This window comes from Entelurus aequoreus, linkage group LG10 (assembly GCF_033978785.1).
Source record: "Entelurus aequoreus isolate RoL-2023_Sb linkage group LG10, RoL_Eaeq_v1.1, whole genome shotgun sequence".
Taxonomy (NCBI): domain Eukaryota; kingdom Metazoa; phylum Chordata; class Actinopteri; order Syngnathiformes; family Syngnathidae; genus Entelurus; species Entelurus aequoreus.
Window position 1 is genome coordinate 46,362,535 of NC_084740.1, and position 27,046 is coordinate 46,389,580.

A 27,046-nucleotide genomic window follows, 5' to 3' on the forward strand; every position below is an offset into this window, starting at 1 on the left:
ATGATGTAAGTATATATGTAATGTAGCAACATTTATAATAACATGTAATATATACATGATGTAAGTATATATGTCATGTAGTAACATTCATAATAACATAGCATTAAGCATATTAATTTCACAGACGCATCACAACACTCACTTTCCCTTTCAACAACAACATACATACATATATATAGACATATATACACATATATGTATGTATATATTTGTTGTATATATACATACTGTATCTACATATATAAATACATACATACATACATATATAATGCATACATACATACATATGCATATATACATACATATATACATATATAAATATATATAAACATACATATATATACACCTGTATGTGTGTATATGTGTTATTTTATGCATTCTAACTCATAAATAAACACTAGCAAGAGTCAGCTAACAATAGAGGTAATGACATTTGCTCTATTCCGCATATAAAGCGCTTAAAAACATCCAAAAACCTCCATCAAGGTTTTGTATACACGCTGTAAGTATATATATGTAATGTAGTAATATTCATAATAACATGTAGTATTTACATATTTTATATACACGCTGTAAGTATATATGTAATTTAGTAACATTCATAATAACATGCAGTATTTTCATACTTTATATACACACTAAGTATGTATGTAATGTAGTAACATTCATAATAACATGTAATATTCACATATTTTGATCATTTTAAGCATCAAAACGTTCACATTCCCTTCAACAACAACAACTTGATTACATTCAAGAAAAGAAAGAGAAAGAGAAAAATGGAATACATGTTCATCCCAACATGCCTGTTTTGTGGTTACAACCAATATACATATATATATATATATATATATATATATATATATATATATATATATATATATATATATATATATATATACATATATATATATATATATATATATATATATATATATATATATATATATATATATATATATATATATATATATATATATACAAACCCCGTCTGCGATGAGGTGGCGACTTGTCCAGGGTGTACCCCGCCTTCCGCCCGATTGTAGTTGAGATAGGCTCCAGCGACCCCAAAAGGGAATAAGCGGTAGAAAATGGATGGATGGATACAAACCCCGTTTCCATATGAGTTGGGAAATGGTGTTAGATGTAAATATAAACGGAATACAATGATTTGCAAATCCTTTTCAAGCCATATTCAGTTGAATATGCTACAAAGACAACATATTTGATGTTCAAACTCATAAACATTTTTTTTTTTTGCAAATAATAATTAACTTTAGAATTTGATGGCAGCAACACGTGACAAAGAAGTTGGGAAAGGTGTCAAAAAAGAGTGATAAAGTTGAGGAATGCTCATCAAACATGTATTTGGAACATCCCACAGATGTGCAGGCTATTTGGGAACAGGTGGGTGCCATGATTGGGTATAAAAGTAGATTCCCAAAACATGCTCAGTCATTCACAAACAAGGATGGGGCGAGGGTCACCACTTTGTCAACAAATGCCTGAGCAAATTGTTGAACAGTTTAAGAACAACCTTTCTCAAGCAGCTATTGCAAGGAATTTAGGGATTTTACCATCTACGCTCCGTAATATCATCAAAGGGTTCAGAGAATGTGGAGAAATCACTGCACGTAAGCAGCTAAGCCCGTGACCTTCCATCCCTCAGGCTGTACTGCATCAACAAACCACATCGGTGTGTAAAGGATATCACCACATGAGCTCAGGAACACTTCAGAAAGCCACTGTCAGTAACTACAGTTGGTCGCTACATCTGTAAGTGCAAGTTAAAACTCTCCTATGCAACGCGGAAACCGTTTATCAACAACACCCAGAAACGCCGTCGGCTTCGCTGGGCCTGAGCTCATCTAAGATGGACTGATACAAAGTGGAAAAGTGTTCTGTGGTCTGACGAGTCCACATTTCAAATTGTTTTTGGAAACTGTGGACGTTGTGTCCTCCGGACCAAAGAGGAAAAGAACCATCCGGATTGTTCTAGGGTGAAAGTGTAGAAGGCAGCATGTGTGATGGTATGGGGGTGTATTAGTGGCCAAGACATGTTCTAGGGTGAAAGTGTAAAAGGCAGCATGTGTGATGGTATGGGGGTGTATTAGTGGTCAAGACATGTTCTAGGGTGAAAGGGTAAAAGGCAGCATGTGTGATGGTATGGGGGTGTATTAGTGGCCAAGACATGGGTAACTTACACATCTGTGAAGGCACCATTAATGCTGAAAGGTACATACAGCTTTTGGAGCAACATATGTTGCCATCCAAGCAACGTTATCATGGACGCCCCTGCTTATTTCAGCAAGACAATGCCAAGTCACGTGTTACATCAACGTGGCTTCATAGTAAAAGAGTGTGGGTACTAGACTGGCCTGCCTGTAGTCCAGACATTGAAAATGTGTGGCACCTAAAATAGCACAAGAGAGACCCCCGGACTGTTGAACAACTTAAGCTGTACATCAAGCAAGAATGGGAAATAATTCCACTTCAAAAATGTGTCTCCTCAGTTCCCAAACCTTTACTGAGTGTTGTTAAAAGGAAAGGCCATGTAACACAGTGGTGAACATGCCCTTTCCCAACTACTTTGGCACGTGTTGCAGCCATGAAATTATAAGTTCATTATTATTTTCACAAAAAAATAAAGTTTATGAGTTTGAACATCAAATATGTTTCCCAACTCATATGGAAACGGGGTTTGTGTATATATATATATATATATATATATATATATATATACATATATATATATATATATATATATCAGTAGATCTTTCCAGCATGAACGCGTGACAGCGCAGCACAAACGGGCTAATTGGATTAAACGTCCTCAAATCCTCACGCCCGTGTGCGCCACCATGTCAGCCACCTCAGATTAGCCGACAGGCGCGCACGCCCGCTGAGCTGACACGCCACCTGGGCGGGGCCCCTGCGACCCCATCACTCCCTCCACAGATAGCGGGAAACAACATTGGACACGTAACAAAACAGAGACGTATGCAAACATCAAAGAGGGTGATATTTATATATATATATATATATATATATATATATATATATATATATATATATATATATATATATATATATATATATATATATATATATATATATATATATATATATATATATATATACAGTATATAAAGGGTGCTAGAAGTCACCTTGGTGAAGCTGGGCAGGGGCGTGCCTTCGGGGGGGCTGTCGAAGCCGACTGGCTTGTCCTCCTTGACTGCGACCTGCGGGGGCCGCAGGGTGGGGGTCAAGGGGCCACAGGCGGGACTGGAGTCGTAGGGCGGCGATTGCGGCCGCGGGTTGACATCTGCGGCGGTCTTGGGCGAAGGCAGCAGGGCGGTGGGGGACAGGGCGAGGTTGGCCTACAAGATGGCGGAGGTGAGTGTTGTAGTAAACAGGACTCCTGGTCCTCGGTCCTACCTGCACAGGCGAGGAGAAGAAGAAGAGGGAGAAGCGGCAGCCCTTCTGTCCCATGGCTCTGTGACCACGCTGACAACTTGGAGCCCGGCTAGATCCAGGCCCCGTGATCCTATTAGATCCTTAATCCCACTCCTCCTTCTACTTCCTCCTCTGGCCAGCAGGGGGCAGCACTCACCTGAAGGCTCTCTATGACCGAGGGGCTCTTCATCCGGACCTGAACACGACTGCCAGGGGCCATGTTTGTCTGGACAACACAACTTATTTACTCCAGCAGTGGTACACCACAAAAATCACTTCATTGAATATTCAAACACAGTGTTACTGTTCAAACTGTTACAGTAGCCAAATATATGACATGTACTTGTTCAATCAAACATCTCAGTCTTTTTAATCAATACTTAGGCCTACTATGCTACTGTATTTTATTGTTGCACATTATAACATTAAAACTCAGATGCTGATCCGGATCATCCCCAAAATATTGTCTCATCCCATCGCTGACATTTTCATCAAAATGAATTGATGTGAGTGACGCCTCCTGTCGGTCATCCACCATCTTTGTGTGCACAGGGCCAAGATGTCAAACACAAAGCAACATAGTGGAAATGATCCGGATCATCCCCAAAATGTACTTTCTTAACCATTGTAATAGACTTTTGGCAGTAATGATCATGTTCAACAAACAGAGGAAGTCCAGTAAAAAGTCATCAAATTAGGTGCAAAAATGATGACTAATGTTGGGAAATGTTAACTTTTTTTCAGCTGATAATTGTTTCATTCAGTTGTTTTCTTCCACTTCTCATGTCAGGAAGTAGTCTTTGCCAGTCTTGTCTTGTGTTGCGCCCTACAAAGTGTAAGTACTTATTACACAGCAGCTGTTTGACTGTGACGTGCATCTTGGTTCTACTTTTCACCAACACAATTGGAGCTGTTGAAATCGCCATGGAAAATCGCTAATGCTAATCAGTAGGATTTACCTATAAGCCGCTACTTTTTTTACCACGCTTTGAACCCTGCGGCTTTTAAAGCAGTGCCGCTAATTTATGGCTTTTTATTCGTTGACGGCCATAAAGCAAATAGTGTGAAAGAAAAACAAGCAAAGACTCTGAAAATGTGCGTTGTTTATAGGTTGTGCTATGGTGCCATCTTTTCTATAAGTTTGTTCACTAAATGTCCTTCCGGAAGTAGAAGTAGCCATCCATAGCGTTTTTGCTCCAAAAATGTTTCTTCATTCATCACGCCAAGCGACGTGTGTAAGTTTTACAATATAACTAAAACTATTCTTACTTACTAAAGTGTCCCATGTGTGATGTCTGTAGGAGTGTTTTCATGCATATTTCTACCTGCTATCTTAATGTAATTAAGCTAGCGTTGTTAGCATTGGCTAATAGTGCCTGTGTTAGTATTATTAACTTACAATAACATTCTTGTTGTATGGTTTCACTTTCACAAATTCCTCAGTAAATTCAGCAAAACATCAGCGTGGAGTTATTGAGTCTGTTTAGCTGATTGGAGAGCTAGCTTGCGCAGCTAGTGGGTCCATGACCATGACTTCTGTTTTGTTTAATCAGCCGTTTTACTGCCCTGTTACAGACACTGTTTGTAAACAATTAAGGTTATGTAACTAAATATTTCTGTGTGAATAACTCATTTGACAACATATATTTATCTGCCACTTATAGTCCGGTGAGGCTAATTTATGGAAACTATTTTTCCATATACTATTCTTGATTTTATATTTTTGTTTGGTCTTCTAGCCGTCCATAACGTTTCTACTCGTATGGATTCTTCATTCATCACTCCAAGCATTGTTTGTAAGTTTTTACAATATATCTAAAAGTATTCTTACTCTCACCTTCGACTCGTCCGCCTCATTTTTCCGCTTCGGAAACTTCAGAGAACACGGAGGCAAGTTCCTTCGACGCGGCGACTACCAAAGAAGAAGAAAGACAACTTAACAGGACGACATTTGTGTGGTCGGAGGGTTACCTTACCTTGTCATGTGCGCTCTGCATGGGGAGGATGTGACCTTTGAACCTGCCGGCCAGCTCAGCCACCGATGGCTTGGGTGGAGAGTCCTTGGTGAGAAAACACCGACAACATGAATGCCTACTATAACAAAGCAGGCTGACTCAATACTCATATTACAGAATAAAACATACATACTTGGCCCTTTTAAACATATTAATGTATTGTTGCTGTCTTCAAGTTGAAGTGGAGGGGTCATTATTTTTATAATGACAACTGGTAGTCAAAATAATTCATGAAGTTGACTGATGCGGACACGTTTGTTACTGGATACTCTCTAATAGGCTTCTGCCTTGGAGACTTTGGATGTGTACGTAATATGTAACTATAATTATTGGATACTTGTTTGTATTGACAAATGTCACCTTTTGTTGTTTTCAATGGTTATTACTTATGTCTAGCTTGTGTGCTCTTGTGTGCTTTGCTGTTGTGTAGCTGCTAGCTCCTAGTAGCCGACAGCCTAGCATGTTTGCCTTTTGTAAATGACCCTTGCAGCTATTGAAGGCCCGAAATGTGTCCCGTGAAAAATTGTCCGACCAGAACTCACTAATAACTAAAGTTCCTTGGGTGAATAATGTAAAGTCACTACACCGGTATGTTTTAGTGCTTTCATGGTGAGTTTACTGACAGATATAAGTAAGAACTTTACACTACTTTATATTAGAAATGGCAACAGTGGAGGATGAACAAGAAGATAGAGAAAAAGAAGAAGCTTATTGACTACGGCGTCGCCATGGACTACAATAGCGGACGCTCGCACATTTTCAGGACTTATGCAGATCCCAAATACAGATCAGCAGGTACCAGAAGGTAAGAAAAGTTGCTTTTGCATAATATTGTGAAATAAAACAGCAGATACTATGTCTTACCTTATACACACAGCATAATAATACTCCTATGTTGAAGCACAGTACAATCCATCAAGTGGTGTGGCTTCATAGCTTACCAAAGTCCCACTAAAACATGTTGATTGATTTTTGAGCGCCGTGTGTAATGTTGTATATTTTCAAGGGAACTTATAACATTTTGGTGTTGTTTACTTGAGTCATATTGCAGTCTACACTATCTCTTATGTGTGACTGCCATCTATTGGTCACACTTATCATTACACCATGTACCAAATAAAATAGCTTTGAGGTCGGTAAGCACACCCAGAATTATTCCGTACATTAGGCGCACTGGGCTGTAAGGCGCACTGTCCATTTTTGAGAAAATTAAAGGATTTTAAATGCGCCTTAAAGTCCGAAAAATACGATATATATATTTATATATATATATACACAGTATATATATATATATATATATATATATATATATATATATATATATATATATATATATATATATATATATATATATATATATTTAAGAGCACCCTTTCATTTCAAAATAAAAGCACTGAATACTGATTGTTTGCACCCTAAGTCACAGGTTCTTAACCTTTTTGACCTCGGGGCCCAACTTTTCTGCTACAGAGGGGTCCGTATAAATGTATATATATATATACATATATATATATATATATTTATATATATATATATATATATATATATATATATATATATATATATATATATATATATATATATATATATATATATATATTTATATATTTATATATATATATATATATATATATATATATATATATATATATATATATATATATATATATATATATATATATATATATATATATATATATATATATATATATATATATATATATATATACATACATGCATATATGTATGTATGTATATATATATATACATATATATATATATATATATATATATATATATATATATATATATATATATATATATATATATATTAATATTTGAGTGGGCCCCTCTGTAGCGGAAAAATTGGGTCCCAAGAACCTGTGACTTAGGGTGCAAACAATCAGTATCCAGTGCTTTTATTTTGAAATGAAAGTGTGCTCTTGAGTCAAAGTGTTGTTTTTGTGGATCTTATCTGGGCTGCGAGGAACCGCTCTCGCCCACAGGAAGTGAGACCCTCTCTCTCTTTCTCCCAGGGCGCCGCAGCTGTTCATCATCACGCTGCAGGCCCAGAGGGCGGGGTCTTATCACGGGGAGATAAGTCGCACAGACGGGCATGATGGTGTTGTTTTTCTCCTTTCAGCTCGTTTTGCTCCCACACTTCATCTGCTCTTTGTTATTATTGGGCGCCACAAACGCCGCCTGCGAGCGACCACTTCCACTGGTGACCCCTACCTCTGAGCGTAACCCCCGGCAACAACAACAACAACACAGTCTGCACAGACACGCAAATTCCACTTCCTGTTTTCCTTCTCTCCATCCTCTCCTTGTGAGCATGAGCTCACCACCTTCCCTGTCCTGGACCACACCCGGACCACCCACCTCAAAGGCTTTCACTGTGCTGTAAAACCCACACACATGATATCATATTGTAGACTAGGTATCGTTTATAATGGTGTATTAAAATAATGTACACAGTTTAAACATGCTTTTATTGTGTGTGTGTAGCTTTAATGCTAATGAGCAAAGTTAACTATTGTGTACGTTTGACATATGTACTTTAGCCACACTAGCATAGCTAGTTACATAGAGATTTTTGTTTCATGTCTCTCCGACCTTCCTAGTGGGAGTTACAGGCAGTTTGTTTTTTGTTTTTCCTAGGGGGCGCTAGAGCGCAATTTTCCTAGGGGGCGCTAGAGCGCAATTTTGAGTTTTGGGGTTTGTTTTTTTTATTAGATGGCAATTTTCACAGGTCCTGATGTGTGTGTCAAATATGGTGAGTTTTGAAGCATGTTAAGTGGGTCAAATTAGAGCTCAATGTGGCGGCGGAAGAATAATAATAAAACCTTACAATAACAATAGGTCCTTTCGTCCCAATGTAAAAGGACTCCCATTGGGATTCCTTTTACATGGGCCGTGTGGGCCCTAATTATAATAAAACCTTACAATAACAATAGGTCCTTTCGTCCCAATGTAAAAGGACTCCCGTTGGGATTCCTTTTACATTGGCCGTGCGGGCCCTAATAATAACTAAACATGCGTCACTACACACCGTAGCTCACCGGCATCAAAATGTAAACAAACGCCATTGGTGGATCGATACCTAACATCCACTGTAATGATATCAAGTACATGCACGTATCGAGTCAATACTACTATGATTACGTCGATATTTTTTGGCATCACAACATCTTCTTTTGTTTTTTTAAAATGTATATTATGTTTATAAAGTCAGTAAATACGTCCCTGGACACATGAGGACTTTGAATATGACCAATGTATGATCCTGGAACTACTTGGTATCAGATTGATACCCACATTTGTGGTATCATCCAAAACTAATGTAAAGTATCAAAGAAGAGAAGAATAAGTGATTATTACATTTGAACAGAAGTGTAGATAGAACATGTTAAAAGAGAAAATAAGCAGATATTAACAGTAAATGAACAAGTAGATGAATAATACATTTTTACAGTTTGTCCCTCATAATGTGTACAAAATAATAGGTGTATAAATGACACAATATGTTACTGCATACGTCAGCAGACTAATTAGGAGTCTTTGTTTGTTTACTTACTACTAAAAGACAAGTTGTGTAGTATGTTCAACATTTTATTTAAGGACTTAACTGCAATAATAAACACATGTTTCATGTACACTAACATTTTTTGTTCAAATAAAGCCAATAATGCAATTTTTTTGTGGTCCCCTTTATTTAGAAAAGTACCGAAAAGTACCAAAATGATTTTAGTACTGATACAAAATATTGGTATCGTTACAACACTAGTAAGAGGTGGTATCATCTCCATGAGGAAGAAGGTTTTTCCTTCAAGACGTCATGAAAAGACGCGAGTTGAATTTTTATAAATTAGAGTTCACCTTTAACATAAACATTAAGGCCGTGATGCTAATGTTAGCATGCAATAAACATGAATATTCACAGCAAAAGTCTGTGGTTTATAAAACTCGAAGACTTTACATGTTCTTTCTGTGCTGTCATGGTCTGGAAACTAAATCCATATTGAGTAGTGGGCAGAATGTATGTGGGACTGGAACAAGACACGCTGGGAACGTGTGGGACGCAGCGAGGGAAAGGACTATTTCTGGGGCTGCAGGCCTGGGAACAAAAACCCAGAACAAAGTCTGGCAGCCTGCTTGTCTTTTTGGACATGGATCACATGTGGAATATACTACATCCATTTATACATGGATCACATGTGGAATATACTACATCCATTTATACATGGATCACATGTGGAATATACTACATCCATTTATACATGGATCACATGTGGAATATACTACATCCATTTATACATGGATCACATGTGGACTATACTACATCCATTTATACATGGATCACATGAGGAATATACTACATCCATTTATACATGGATCACATGTGGAATATACTACATCCATTTATACATGGATCACATGTGGAATATACTACATCCATTTATACATGGATCACATGTGGAATATACTACATCCATTTATACATGGATCACATGTGGACTATACTACATCCATTTGTACATGGATCACATGTGGAATATACTACATCCATTTATACATGGATCACATGTGGAATATACTACATCCATTTATACATGGATCACATGTGGAATATACTACGTCCATTTATACATGGATCACATGTGGAATATACTACATCCATTTATACATGGATCACATGTGGAATATACTACATCCATTTATACATGGATCACATGTGGAATATACTACGTCCATTTATACATGGATCACATGTGGAATATACTACATACATTTATACATGGATCACATGTGGAATATACTACATACATTTATACATGGATCACATGTGGAATATACTACATACATTTATACATGGATCACATGTGGAATATACTACATCCATTTATACATGGATCACATGTGGAATATACTACATCCATTTATACATGGATCACATGTGGACTATACTACATCCATTTATACATGGATCACATGTGGAATATACTACATCCATTTATACATGGATCACATGTGGACTATACTACATCCATTTGTACATGGATCACATGTGGAATATACTACATCCATTTATACATGGATCACATGTGGAATATACTACATCCATTTATACATGGATCATATGTGGAATATACTACGTCCATTTATACATGGATCACATGTGGAATATACTACATCCATTTATACATGGATCACATGTGGAATATAAGGCATCCATTTATACATGGATCACATGTGGACTATACTGCATCCATTTATACATGGATCACATGTGGAATATACTACATCCATTTCTACATGGATCACATGTGGAATATACTACATCCATTTATACATGGATCACATGTGGACTATACTACATCCATTTATACATGGATCACATGTGGAATATACTACATCCATTTATACATGGATCACATGTGGAATATACTACATCCATTTATACATGGATCACATGTGGAATATACTACATCCATTTATACATGGATCACATGTGGAATATACTACATCCATTTAAACATGGATCACATGTGGAATATACTACATCCATTTATACATGGATCACATGTGGAATATACTACATCCATTTATACATGGATCACATGTGGAATATACTACATCCATTTATACATGGATCACATGTGGAATATACTACATCCATTTATACATGGATCACATGTGGAATATACTACATCCATTTATACATGGATCACATGTGGAATATACTACATCCATTTATACATGGATCACATGTGGAATATACTACATCCATTTATACATGGATCACATGTGGAATATACTACATCCATTTATACATGGATCACATGTGGACTATACTACATCCATTTGTACATGGATCACATGTGGAATATACTACATCCATTTATACATGGATCACATGTGGAATATACTACATCCATTTATACATGGATCACATGTGGAATATACTACGTCCATTTATACATGGATCACATGTGGAATATACTACATCCATTTATACATGGATCACATGTGGAATATACTACATCCATTTATACATGGATCACATGTGGAATATACTACGTCCATTTATACATGGATCACATGTGGAATATACTACGTCCATTTATACATGGATCACATGTGGAATATACTACATACATTTATACATGGATCACATGTGGAATATACTACATACATTTATACATGGATCACATGTGGAATATACTACATACATTTATACATGGATCACATGTGGAATATACTACATACATTTATACATGGATCACATGTGGAATATACTACATCCATTTATACATGGATCACATGTGGACTATACTACATCCATTTATACATGGATCACATGTGGAATATACTACATCCATTTATACATGGATCACATGTGGACTATACTACATCCATTTGTACATGGATCACATGTGGAATATACTACATCCATTTATACATGGATCACATGTGGAATATACTACATCCATTTATACATGGATCATATGTGGAATATACTACGTCCATTTATACATGGATCACATGTGGAATATACTACATCCATTTATACATGGATCACATGTGGAATATACGGCATCCATTTATACATGGATCACATGTGGACTATACTGCATCCATTTATACATGGATCACATGTGGAATATACTACATCCATTTATACATGGATCACATGTGGAATATACTACATCCATTTATACATGGATCACATGTGGACTATACTACATCCATTTATACATGGATCACATGTGGAATATACTACATCCATTTATACATGGATCACATGTGGAATATACTACATCCATTTATACATGGATCACATGTGGAATATACTACATCCATTTATACATGGATCACATGTGGAATATACTACATCCATTTAAACATGGATCACATGTGGAATATACTACATCCATTTATACATGGATCACATGTGGAATATACTACATCCATTTATACATGGATCACATGTGGAATATACTACATCCATTTAAACATGGATCACATGTGGAATATACTACATCCATTTATACATGGATCACATGTGGAATATACTACATCCATTTATACATGGATCACATGTGGAATATACTACATCCATTTATACATGGATCACAAGTGGAATATACTACATCCATTTATACATGGATCACATGTGGACTATACTACATCCATTTATACATGGATCACATGAGGAATATACTACATCCATTTATACATGGATCACATGTGGAATATACTACATCCATTTATACATGGATCACATGTGGAATATACTACATCCATTTATACATGGATCACATGTGGAATATACTACATCCATTTATACATGGATCACATGTGGACTATACTACATCCATTTGTACATGGATCACATGTGGAATATACTACATCCATTTATACATGGAACAGATGTGGAATATACTACATCCATTTATACATGGATCACATGTGGAATATACTACGTCCATTTATACATGGATCACATGTGGAATATACTACATCCATTTATACATGGATCACATGTGGAATATACTACATCCATTTATACATGGATCACATGTGGAATATACTACATCCATTTATACATGGATCACATGTGGAATATACTACGTCCATTTATACATGGATCACATGTGGAATATACTACATACATTTATACATGGATCACATGTGGAATATACTACATACATTTATACATGGATCACATGTGGAATATACTACATACATTTATACATGGATCACATGTGGAATATACTAGATACATTTATACATGGATCACATGTGGAATATACTACATACATTTATACATGGATCACATGTGGACTATACTACATCCATTTATACATGGATCACATGTGGAATATACTACATCCATTTATATATGGATCACATGTGGAATATACTACATCCATTTATACATGGATCATATGTGGAATATACTACGTTCATTTATACATGGATCACATGTGGAATATACTACATCATTTATACATGGATCACATGTGGAATATACGGCATCCATTTATACATGGATCACATGTGGACTATACTGCATCCATTTATACATGGATCACATGTGGAATATACTACATCCATTTATACATGGATCACATGTGGAATATACTACGTCCATTTATACATGGATCACATGTGGAATATACTACATCCATTTATACATGGATCACATGTGGAATATACTACATCCATTTAAACATGGATCACATGTGGAATATACTACATCCATTTAAACATGGATCACATGTGGAATATACTACATCCATTTATACATGGATCACATGTGGAATATACTACATCCATTTATACATGGATCACATGTGGAATATACTACATCCATTTATACATGGATCACATGTGGAATATACTACATCCATTTATACATGGATCACATGTGGAATATACTACATCCATTTATACATGGATCACATGAGGAATATACTACATCCATTTATACATGGATCACATGTGGAATATACTACATCCATTTATACATGGATCACATGTGGAATATACTACATCCATTTATACATGGATCACATGTGGACTATACTACATCCATTTGTACATGGATCACATGTGGAATATACTACATCCATTTATACATGGATCACATGTGGAATATACTACATCCATTTATACATGGATCACATGTGGAATATACTACGTCCATTTATACATGGATCACATGTGGAATATACTACATCCATTTATACATGGATCACATGTGGAATATACTACATCCATTTATACATGGATCACATGTGGAATATACTACGTCCATTTATACATGGATCACATGTAGAATATACTACGTCCATTTATACATGGATCACATGTGGAATATACTACATACATTTATACATGGATCACATGTGGAATATACTACATACATTTATACATGGATCACATGTGGAATATACTACATACATTTATACATGGATCACATGTGGAATATACTACATACATTTATACATGGATCACATGTGGAATATACTACATCCATTTATACATGGATCACATGTGGACTATACTACATCCATTTATACATGGATCACATGTGGAATATACTACATCCATTTATACATGGATCACATGTGGACTATACTACATCCATTTGTACATGGATCACATGTGGAATATACTACATCCATTTATACATGGATCACATGTGGAATATACTACATCCATTTATACATGGATCATATGTGGAATATACTACGTCCATTTATACATGGATCACATGTGGAATATACTACATCCATTTATACATGGATCACATGTGGAATATACGGCATCCATTTATACATGGATCACATGTGGACTATACTGCATCCATTTATACATGGATCACATGTGGAATATACTACATCCATTTCTACATGGATCACATGTGGAATATACTACATCCATTTATACATGGATCACATGTGGACTATACTACATCCATTTATACATGGATCACATGTGGAATATACTACATCCATTTATACATGGATCACATGTGGAATATACTACATCCATTTATACATGGATCACATGTGGAATATACTACATCCATTTAAACATGGATCACATGTGGAATATACTACATCCATTTATACATGGATCACATGTGGACTATACTACATCCATTTATACATGGATCACATGTGGAATATACTACATCCATTTATACATGGATCACATGTGGAATATACTACATCCATTTATACATGGATCACATGTGGAATATACTACATCCATTTAAACATGGATCACATGTGGAATATACTACATCCATTTATACATGGATCACATGTGGAATATACTACATCCATTTATACATGGATCACATGTGGAATATACTACATCCATTTATACATGGATCACAAGTGGAATATACTACATCCATTTATACATGGATCACATGTGGACTATACTACATCCATTTATACATGGATCACATGAGGAATATACTACATCCATTTATACATGGATCACATGTGGAATATACTACCTCCATTTATACATGGATCACATGTGGAATATACTACATCCATTTATACATGGATCACATGTGGAATATACTACATCCATTTATACATGGATCACATGTGGACTATACTACATCCATTTGTACATGGATCACATGTGGAATATACTACATCCATTTATACATGGAACAGATGTGGAATATACTACATCCATTTATACATGGATCACATGTGGAATATACTACGTCCATTTATACATGGATCACATGTGGAATATACTACATCCATTTATACATGGATCACATGTGGAATATACTACATCCATTTATACATGGATCACATGTGGAATATACTACATCCATTTATACATGGATCACATGTGGAATATACTACGTCCATTTATACATGGATCACATGTGGAATATACTACATACATTTATACATGGATCACATGTGGAATATACTACATACATTTATACATGGATCACATGTGGAATATACTACATACATTTATACATGGATCACATGTGGAATATACTACATACATTTATACATGGATCACATGTGGAATATACTACATACATTTATACATGGATCACATGTGGACTATACTACATCCATTTATACATGGATCACATGTGGAATATACTACATCCATTTATATATGGATCACATGTGGAATATACTACATCCATTTATACATGGATCATATGTGGAATATACTACGTTCATTTATACATGGATCACATGTGGAATATACTACATCATTTATACATGGATCACATGTGGAATATACGGCATCCATTTATACATGGATCACATGTGGACTATACTGCATCCATTTATACATGGATCACATGTGGAATATACTACATCCATTTATACATGGATCACATGTGGAATATACTACGTCCATTTATACATGGATCACATGTGGAATATACTACATCCATTTATACAAGGATCATGTGTGGAATATACTACGTTCATTTATACATGGATCACATGTGGAATATACTACATCATTTATACATGGATCACATGTGGAATATACGGCATCCATTTATACATGGATCACATGTGGAATATACTACATCCATTTATACATGGATCACATGTGGAATATACTACATCCATTTATATATTGATCACATGTGGAATATACTACGTCCATTTATACATGGATCACATGTGGAATATACTACACCCATTTATACATGGATCATATGTGGAATATACTACATCCATTTATACATGGATCACATGTGGAATATACTATGTCCATTTATACATGGATCACATGTGGAATATACTACATCCATTTATACATGGATCACATGTGGACTATACTACATCCATTTATACATGGATCACATGTGGAATATACTACATCCATTTATACATGGATCACATGTGGACTATACTACATCCATTTGTACATGGATCAAATGTGGAATATACTACATCCATTTATACATGGATCACATGTGGAATATACTACATCCATTTATACATGGATCATATGTGGAATATACTACGTCCATTTATACATGGATCACATGTGGAATATACTACATCCATTTATACATGGATCACATGTGGAATATACGGCATCCATTTATACATGGATCACATGTGGACTATACTGCATCCATTTATACATGGATCACATGTGGAATATACTACATCCATTTCTACATGGATCACATGTGGAATATACTACATCCATTTATACATGGATCACATGTGGACTATACTACATCCATTTATACATGGATCACATGTGGAATATACTACATCCATTTATACATGGATCACATGTGGAATATACTACATCCATTTATACATGGATCACATGTGGAATATACTACATCCATTTATACATGGATCACATGTGGAATATACTACATCCATTTAAACATGGATCACATGTGGAATATACTACATCCATTTATACATGGATCACATGTGGAATATACTACATCCATTTATACATGGATCACATGTGGAATATACTACATCCATTTAAACATGGATCACATGTGGAATATACTACATCCATTTATACATGGATCACATGTGGAATATACTACATCCATTTATACATGGATCACATGTGGAATATACTACATCCATTTATACATGGATCACAAGTGGAATATACTACATCCATTTATACATGGATCACATGTGGACTATACTACATCCATTTATACATGGATCACATGAGGAATATACTACATCCATTTATACATGGATCACATGTGGAATATACTACATCCATTTATACATGGATCACATGTGGAATATACTACATCCATTTATACATGGATCACATGTGGAATATACTACATCCATTTATACATGGATCACATGTGGACTATACTACATCCATTTGTACATGGATCACATGTGGAATATACTACATCCATTTATACATGGAACAGATGTGGAATATACTACATCCATTTATACATGGATCACATGTGGAATATACTACGTCCATTTATACATGGATCACATGTGGAATATACTACATCCATTTATACATGGATCACATGTGGAATATACTACATCCATTTATACATGGATCACATGTGGAATATACTACATCCATTTATACATGGATCACATGTGGAATATACTACGTCCATTTATACATGGATCACATGTGGAATATACTACATACATTTATACATGGATCACATGTGGAATATACTACATACATTTATACATGGATCACATGTGGAATATACTACATACATTTATACATGGATCACATGTGGAATATACTACATACATTTATACATGGATCACATGTGGAATATACTACATACATTTATACATGGATCACATGTGGACTATACTACATCCATTTATACATGGATCACATGTGGAATATACTACATCCATTTATATATGGATCACATGTGGAATATACTACATCCATTTATACATGGATCATATGTGGAATATACTACGTTCATTTATACATGGATCACATGTGGAATATACTACATCATTTATACATGGATCACATGTGGAATATACGGCATCCATTTATACATGGATCACATGTGGACTATACTGCATCCATTTATACATGGATCACATGTGGAATATACTACATCCATTTATACATGGATCACATGTGGAATATACTACGTCCATTTATACATGGATCACATGTGGAATATACTACATCCATTTATACAAGGATCATATGTGGAATATACTACGTTCATTTATACATGGATCACATGTGGAATATACTACATCATTTATACATGGATCACATGTGGAATATACGGCATCCATTTATACATGGATCACATGTGGAATATACTACATCCATTTATACATGGATCACATGTGGAATATACTACATCCATTTATATATTGATCACATGTGGAATATACTACGTCCATTTATACATGGATCACATGTGGAATATACTACACCCATTTATACATGGATCATATGTGGAATATACTACATCCATTTATACATGGATCACATGTGGAATATACTATGTCCATTTATACATGGATCACATGTGGAATATACTACATCCATTTATACATGGATCACATGTGGACTATACTACATCCATTTTTACATGGATCACATGTGGAATATACTAACTCCATTTATACATGGATCACATGTGGAATATACTACATCCATTTATACATGGATCACATGTGGAATATACTACATCCATTTGTACAGGGATCACATGTGGAATATACTACATCCATTTATACATGGATCACATGTGGACTATACTACATCCATTTATAAATGGATCACATGTGGACTATACTACATCCATTTATACATGGATCACATGTGAAATATACTACATCCATTTAAACATGGATCACATGTGGAATATACTACATCCATTTATACATGGATCACATGTGGAATATACTACATCCATTTATACATGGATCACATGTGGAATATACTACATCCATTTATACATGATCACATGTGGAATATACTACATCCATTTATACATGGATCACATGTGGAATATACTACATCCATTTATACATGGATCACATGTGGAATATACTACATCCATTTAAACATGGATCACATGTGGAATATACTACATCCATTTATACATGGATCACATGTGGAATATACTACATCCATTTAAACATGTATCACATGTGGAATATACTACGTCCATTTATACATGGATCACATGTGGAATATACTACGTCCATTTATACATGGATCACATGTGGAATATACTACATCTATTTATACATGGATCACATGTGGAATATACTACATCCATTTATACATGGATCACATGTGGACTATACTACATCCATTTATACATGGATCACATGTGGAATATACTACATCCATTTATACATGGATCACATGTGGAATATACTACGTCCATTTATACATGGATCACATGTGGATTATACTACGTCTATTTATACATGGATCACATGTGGAATATACTACATCCATTTATACATGGATCACATGTGGAATATACTACATCCATTTATACATGGATCACATGTGGACTATACTACATACATTTATACATGGATCACATGTGGACTATACTACATCCATTTGTACATGGATCACATGTGGAATATACTACATCCATTTATACATGGATCACATGTGGAATATACTACGTCCATTTATACATGAATCACATGTGGAATATACTACGTCCATTTATACATGGATCACATGTGGAATATACTACGTCCATTTATACATGGATCACATGTGGAATATACTACATCCATTTATACATGGATCACATGTGGAATATACTACATCCATTTATACATGGATCACGTGTGGAATATACTACATCCATTTATACATGGATCACATGTGGAATATACTACATCCATTTAAACATGGATCACATGTGGAATATACTACATCCATTTATACATGGATCACATGTGGAATATACTACATCCATTTATACATGGATCACATGTGGAATATACTACATCCATTTATACATGGATCACATGTGGAATATACTACATACATTTATACATGATCACATGTGGAATATACTACATCCATTTATACATGGATCACATGTGGAATATACTACATCCATTTATACATGGATCACATGTGGAATATACTACATCCATTTATACATGGATCACATGTTGAATATACTACATCCATTTAAACATGGATCACATGTGGAATATACTACATCCATTTATACATGGATCACATGTGGAATATACTACATCCATTTAAACATGGATCACATGTGGAATATACTACGTCCATTTATACATGGATCACATGTGGAATATACTACGTCCATTTATACATGGATCACATGTGGAATATACTACATCTATTTATACATGGATCACATGTGGAATATACTACATCCATTTATACATGGATCACATGTGGACTATACTTCATCCATTTATACATGGATCACATGTGGAATATACTACATCCATTTATACATGGATCACATGTGGAATATACTACGTCCATTTATACATGGATCACATGTGGATTATACTACGTCTATTTATACATGGATCACATGTGGAATATACTACATCCATTTATACATGGATCACATGTGGAATATACTACATCCATTTATACATGGATCACATGTGGACTATACTACATACATTTATACATGGATCACATGTGGACTATACTACATCCATTTGTACATGGATCACATGTGGACTATACTACATCCATTTATACATGGATCACATGTGGAATATACTACGTCCATTTATACATGAATTACATGTGGAATATACTACGTCCATTTATACATGGATCACATGTGGAATATACTACGTCCATTTATACATGGATCACATGTGGAATATACTACATCCATTTATACATGGATCACATGTGGAATATACTACATCCATTTATACATGGATCACATGTGGAATATACTACATCCATTTATACATGGATCACATGTGGAATATACTACATCCATTTAAACATGGATCACATGTGGAATATACTACATCCATTTATACATGGATCACATGTGGAATATACTACATCCATTTATACATGGATCACATGTGGAATATACTACATCCATTTATACATGGATCACATGTGGAATATACTACATACATTTATACATGATCACATGTGGAATATACTACATCCATTTATACATGGATCACATGTGGAATATACTACATCCATTTATACATGGATCACATGTGGAATATACTACATCCATTTATACATGGATCACATGTTGAATATACTACATCCATTTAAACATGGATCACATGTGGAATATACTACATCCATTTATACATGGATCACATGTGGAATATACTACATCCATTTAAACATGGATCACATGTGGAATATACTACGTCCATTTATACATGGATCACATGTGGAATATACTACGTCCATTTATACATGGATCACATGTGGAATATACTACATCTATTTATACATGGATCACATGTGGAATATACTACATCCATTTATACATGGATCACATGTGGACTATACTACATCCATTTATACATGGATCACATGTGGAATATACTACATCCATTTATACATGGATCACATGTGGAATATATTACGTCCATTTATACATGGATCACATGTGGATTATACTACGTCTATTTATACATGGATTACATGTGGAATATACTACATCCATTTATACATGGATCACATGTGGAATATACTACATCCATTTATACATGGATCACATGTGGACTATACTACATGCATTTATACATGGATCACATGTGGAATATACTACATCCATTTATACATGGATCACATGTGGAATATACTACACCCATTTATACATGGATCACATGTGGAATATACTACATCCATTTATACATGGATCACATGTGGAATATACTACATACATTTATACATGGATCACATGTGGAATATACTACATACATTTATACATGGATCACATGTGGAATATACTACATACATTTATACATGGATCACATGTGGAATATACTACATCCATTTATACATGGATCACATGTGGAATATACTACATCCATTTATACATGGATCACATGTGGAATATACTACATCCATTTATACATGGATCACATGTGGACTATACTACATCCATTTTTACATGGATCACATGTGGAATATACTACATCCATTTATACATGGATCACATGTGGACTATACTACATCCATTTATACATGGATCACATGTGGAATATACTACATACATTTATACATGGATCACATGTGGAATATACTACAAACATTTATACATGGATCACATGTGGAATATACTACATCCATTTATACATGGATCACATGTGGAATATACTACATCCATCTGTACAGGGATCACATGTGGAATATACTACATCCATTTATACATGGATCACATGTGGACTATACTACATCCATTTATACATGGATCACATGTGGAATATACTACATCCATTTAAACATGGATCACATGTGGAAAATACTACATCCATTTATACATGATCACATGTGGAATATACTACATCCATTTATACATGGATCACATGGGGAATATACTACATCCATTTATACATGGATCACATGTGGAATATACTACATCCATTTATACAAGGATCACATGTGGAATATACTACATACATTTATACATGGATCACACGTGGAATATACTACATACATTTATACATGGATCACATGTGGAATATACTACATACATTTATACATGGATCACATGTGGAATATACTACATCCATTTGTACAAAACTAAATGAAACAACTTACAGCTCCCATGTCTGTCACTGACTGACCAATAGACTTAGACTTAGACTCAGACAACTTGTTAGACTTAGACTTAGACAAACTTTAATGATCCACAATGGAAATTATTCCACACAGTAGCTCAGTTACAATGATGGAAAGTGTAAGGATGGAAAGGACAATGCAGGTATAATATTTATACCTGCATATAATATAGCGATAAAAAAATCTAACATATATACGAATATATACATAATATGTGTACTATATTTTATATAAGCAGATATATTATATTATGTCTATAACATATATACCAATGACCATGTACAATATTACAGTATATACAGTATATGTGACATCAGCAGCATAAAATAGAGAGTAGATCCAGCAGCAGCATAAAATAGAGAGTAGTTGTCAGAATTGCATCTTAAGATGTGTAGCAAAGCCTGTATTAGGACATAAACTACCGCAGTTGTTATCTTGGTTCTCCTGCCAGTTCTGCATTGTAGCTGCCAACTTTCACGTGAAGAAATAAACAGAAGAAGTAACTTGTATTACAAAGTGATGGCACACAGACTCACTAAAAATACTGATTGTGTTGTCACTCCTTATAAGGCTGGGTAGTGGGCGTGGCTTCTAGAGATAAAATGGAGATAATGAAGTTTCCACTTCCTGAAGCCTGCTGGCGCTCCTCTAAAGATGTCGTCAGCACACGTCCTCCATCTGGGACTTCTTATCACTCTCCTTCTTTCACATGTCTGCAATGTACATGCCAGGCCAGCAGGGGGCACTCTCACACTTAAAGCATCATTTTGCAAGAATAAAATCCAATATATTGAAACTTTAAGTGTTTACAATGAGAAATGAAAAAACTGAAAGTAATTGTCTTTTTTGATCAAATTTAATGACAAAAGATTTAAGTCCTAATATTACAGGAAAAGTTTACAAAAAAAAGCCAAATTTTATGAAACTGAAAAAATGTAACAAGACTTTTGAAAAAATAAATCTTTCACTTAAAGCAAAATATAATGAGACTTAAGTCATAATTTTACCAGAAAAAAGGCTGAATATTATAAGACTTAAGTCATCACAAGAAAAAAGTCATAATTTAATGATAAAAAAGGCTAAATATTATAAGACTTAAGTCATCACAATAAAAAGGAATCATTTTACCAGACAAAAGTCATATTTTTACAATATGTATGGTAGAAATAAACAAATTATCATGAGGCTAAAGTAATAAATTACAAGAAAAAAGTCAAAAGTTAACCCAAAAAAAAAGCCAAATATTATGAAACTAATAACTTTTACAAGAATTGAACAAAACATGGTCAAATATTATGAGACTGAAGTCATAATATCACAAGGAAAATCTCTTAGTTTTACAATAAAAATATAATTTCACTAGATGTACAGTAGAAAAAACATCTAAATGATAAACTAAGGTCAAGTTAAAGGTCGCAAGAAAAAAGGCTGAACAAAACTAAAATCATAATATTGTAAGAATTTTAAAAATAAAATTCTTAAAATAAAGCCAAGATATTATAAGTCCTAATATTACAAAATAGGCATCATTTCATGACAAAAAAGGTCAAATATTATGAGACCAATGTCTTCATAATACAAGAAAAAAGTCATCACTTTACAAGAAAAAAGGCAAAATTTAACAAGAAAAAAGACAAACTATTATGAGACTTAAGTCATCATTTTATTACAAGGAAAAACTCCTAATTTTACAGGAAAAAAGTCATAATTTCACTAAATTTATGGTAGAAAGAAGCATAATATGATGAAGCTTGATTCATGTAATTATAATTTTAAAAACTTCAAAGTTAACAAGAACAAAGAAGAAAATAAAATTATAATTTTACAAGGCTTTGGGGAAAAAAATATTTCACTAAATGGTCAAATATTATGACACTAAAGTCATAATGTTACATAAAAGGCATCATTTTATTTAAAAAAAAAAAAAAAAAAAAGGTAAAATATTTTGAGACTTAAAGGCCTACTGAAACCCACTACTACCGACCACGCAGTCTGATAGTTTATATATCAATGATGAAATCTTAACATTATAACACATGCCAATACGGCCGGGTTAACTTATAAAGTGACATTTTAAGTTTGCCGCTAAACTTCCGGTTCGAAACGCCACTGAGGATGACGTATGCGCGTGACGTAGACCGGCGAACACGGGTATGCCTTCCACATTGAAGCCAATACGAAAAAGCTCTGTTTTCATTTCATAATTCCACAGTATTCTGGACATCTATGTTCGTGAATCTGTTGCAATCATGTTCATTGCATTATGGAGAAGGAAGCTGAGCAAGCAAAGAAGAAAGTTGTCGGTGCGAAATGGACGTATTTTTCGAACGTAGTCAGCAACAACAGTACACAGCCGGCGCTTCTTTGTTTACATTCCCGAAAGATGCAGTCAAGATGGAAGAACTCGGATAACAGAGACTCTAACCAGGAGGGCTTTTGACTTGGATACACAGACGCCTGTAGAGAACTGGGACAACACAGACTCTTACCAGGATTACTTTGATTTGGATGACAAAGACGCAGACGTGCTACTGTGAGTATGCAGCTTTGGCTTCTAAACATTTGATCGCTTGACCGTATGTGCGCAACTTTTTTTTGCGTATGTACGTAACTTTTTTAAAATATATAAGCTTTATGAACCTTGGGTTAGGTGAACGGTCTTTTGGGCTGAGTGATTGTGTGTGTTGATCAGGTGTTTGAATTGTATTGGCGTGTTCTATGGAGCTAGGAGCTAGCATAGGAGCTAGGAGCTAGCATAACAAACACGCAGGTGTTTTTATGCAGGATTAATTTGTGGCATATTAAATATAAGCCTGGTTGTGTTGTGGCTAATAGAGTATATATATGTCTTGTGTTTATTTACTGTTGTAGTCATTCCCAGCTGAATATCAGGTACCGTGAGTATGCAGCCTTGGCTGCTAAACATTTGATAGCTTGACCGTATGTGCGCGTCACGTACGTAACTTTTTAAAAATATATAAGCTTTATGAACCTTGGGTTAGGTGAACGGTCTTTTGGGCTGAGTGATTGTGTGTGTTGATCAGGTGTTTGAATTGTATTGGCGTGTTCTATGGAGCTAGGAGCTAGCAGAGGAGCTAGGAGCTAGCGTAACAAACACGCAGGTGTTTTTATGCAGGATTAATTTGTGGCATATTAAATATAAGCCTGGTTGTGTTGTGGCTAATAGAGTATATATATGTCTTGTGTTTATTTACTGTTGTAGTCATTCCCAGCTGAATATCAGGTCACCCCCGGCTCTCACAGCATCTTCCCTATCTGAATAGCTTCAACTCCCCACTAGTCCTTCACTTGCACTTTACTCATCCACAAATCTTTCATCCTCGCTCAAATTAATGGGGAAATTGTCGCTTTCTCGGTCCGAATCTCTCTCACTTCATGCGGCCATCATTGTAAACAATAGGGAACTTTGCGTATATGTTCAACTGACTACGTCACGCTACTTCCGGTAGGGGCAAGCCTTTTTTTTATCAGATACCAAAAGTTGCAATCTTTATTGTCGTTGTTCTATACTAAATCCTTTCAGCAAAAATATGGCAATATCGCGAAATGATCAAGTATGACACATAGAATAGATCTGCTATCCCCGTTTAAATAAAAAAAATTCATTTCAGTAGGCCTTTAAGTCCTATCACAAGGAAAAAATGTAAAATTTTACAAGAAAATGATTAAAATATCATATATCCCCACCCGATCAGCTG

At 34.8% G+C, this 27,046-nt stretch overlaps 1 protein-coding gene across 1 annotated transcript in view; it reads right to left on the reverse strand.

Moving 5' to 3' along the window:
- The window catches only part of zgc:153184 (uncharacterized protein LOC751652 homolog), a 35,916-nt gene that overhangs the window by 2,003 nt on the left and 6,867 nt on the right, over positions 1 to 27,046 (reverse strand). The window contains exons 2-5 of the mRNA XM_062061060.1: positions 5,433 to 5,516; positions 5,294 to 5,368; positions 3,614 to 3,682; positions 3,168 to 3,380 (exon numbers count right to left, since the gene is read on the reverse strand). Of these exons, the coding sequence (XP_061917044.1) occupies positions 3,168 to 3,380; positions 3,614 to 3,682; positions 5,294 to 5,368; positions 5,433 to 5,516 (441 nt within the window). The remainder of the gene's footprint in view (positions 1 to 3,167; positions 3,381 to 3,613; positions 3,683 to 5,293; positions 5,369 to 5,432; positions 5,517 to 27,046) is intronic.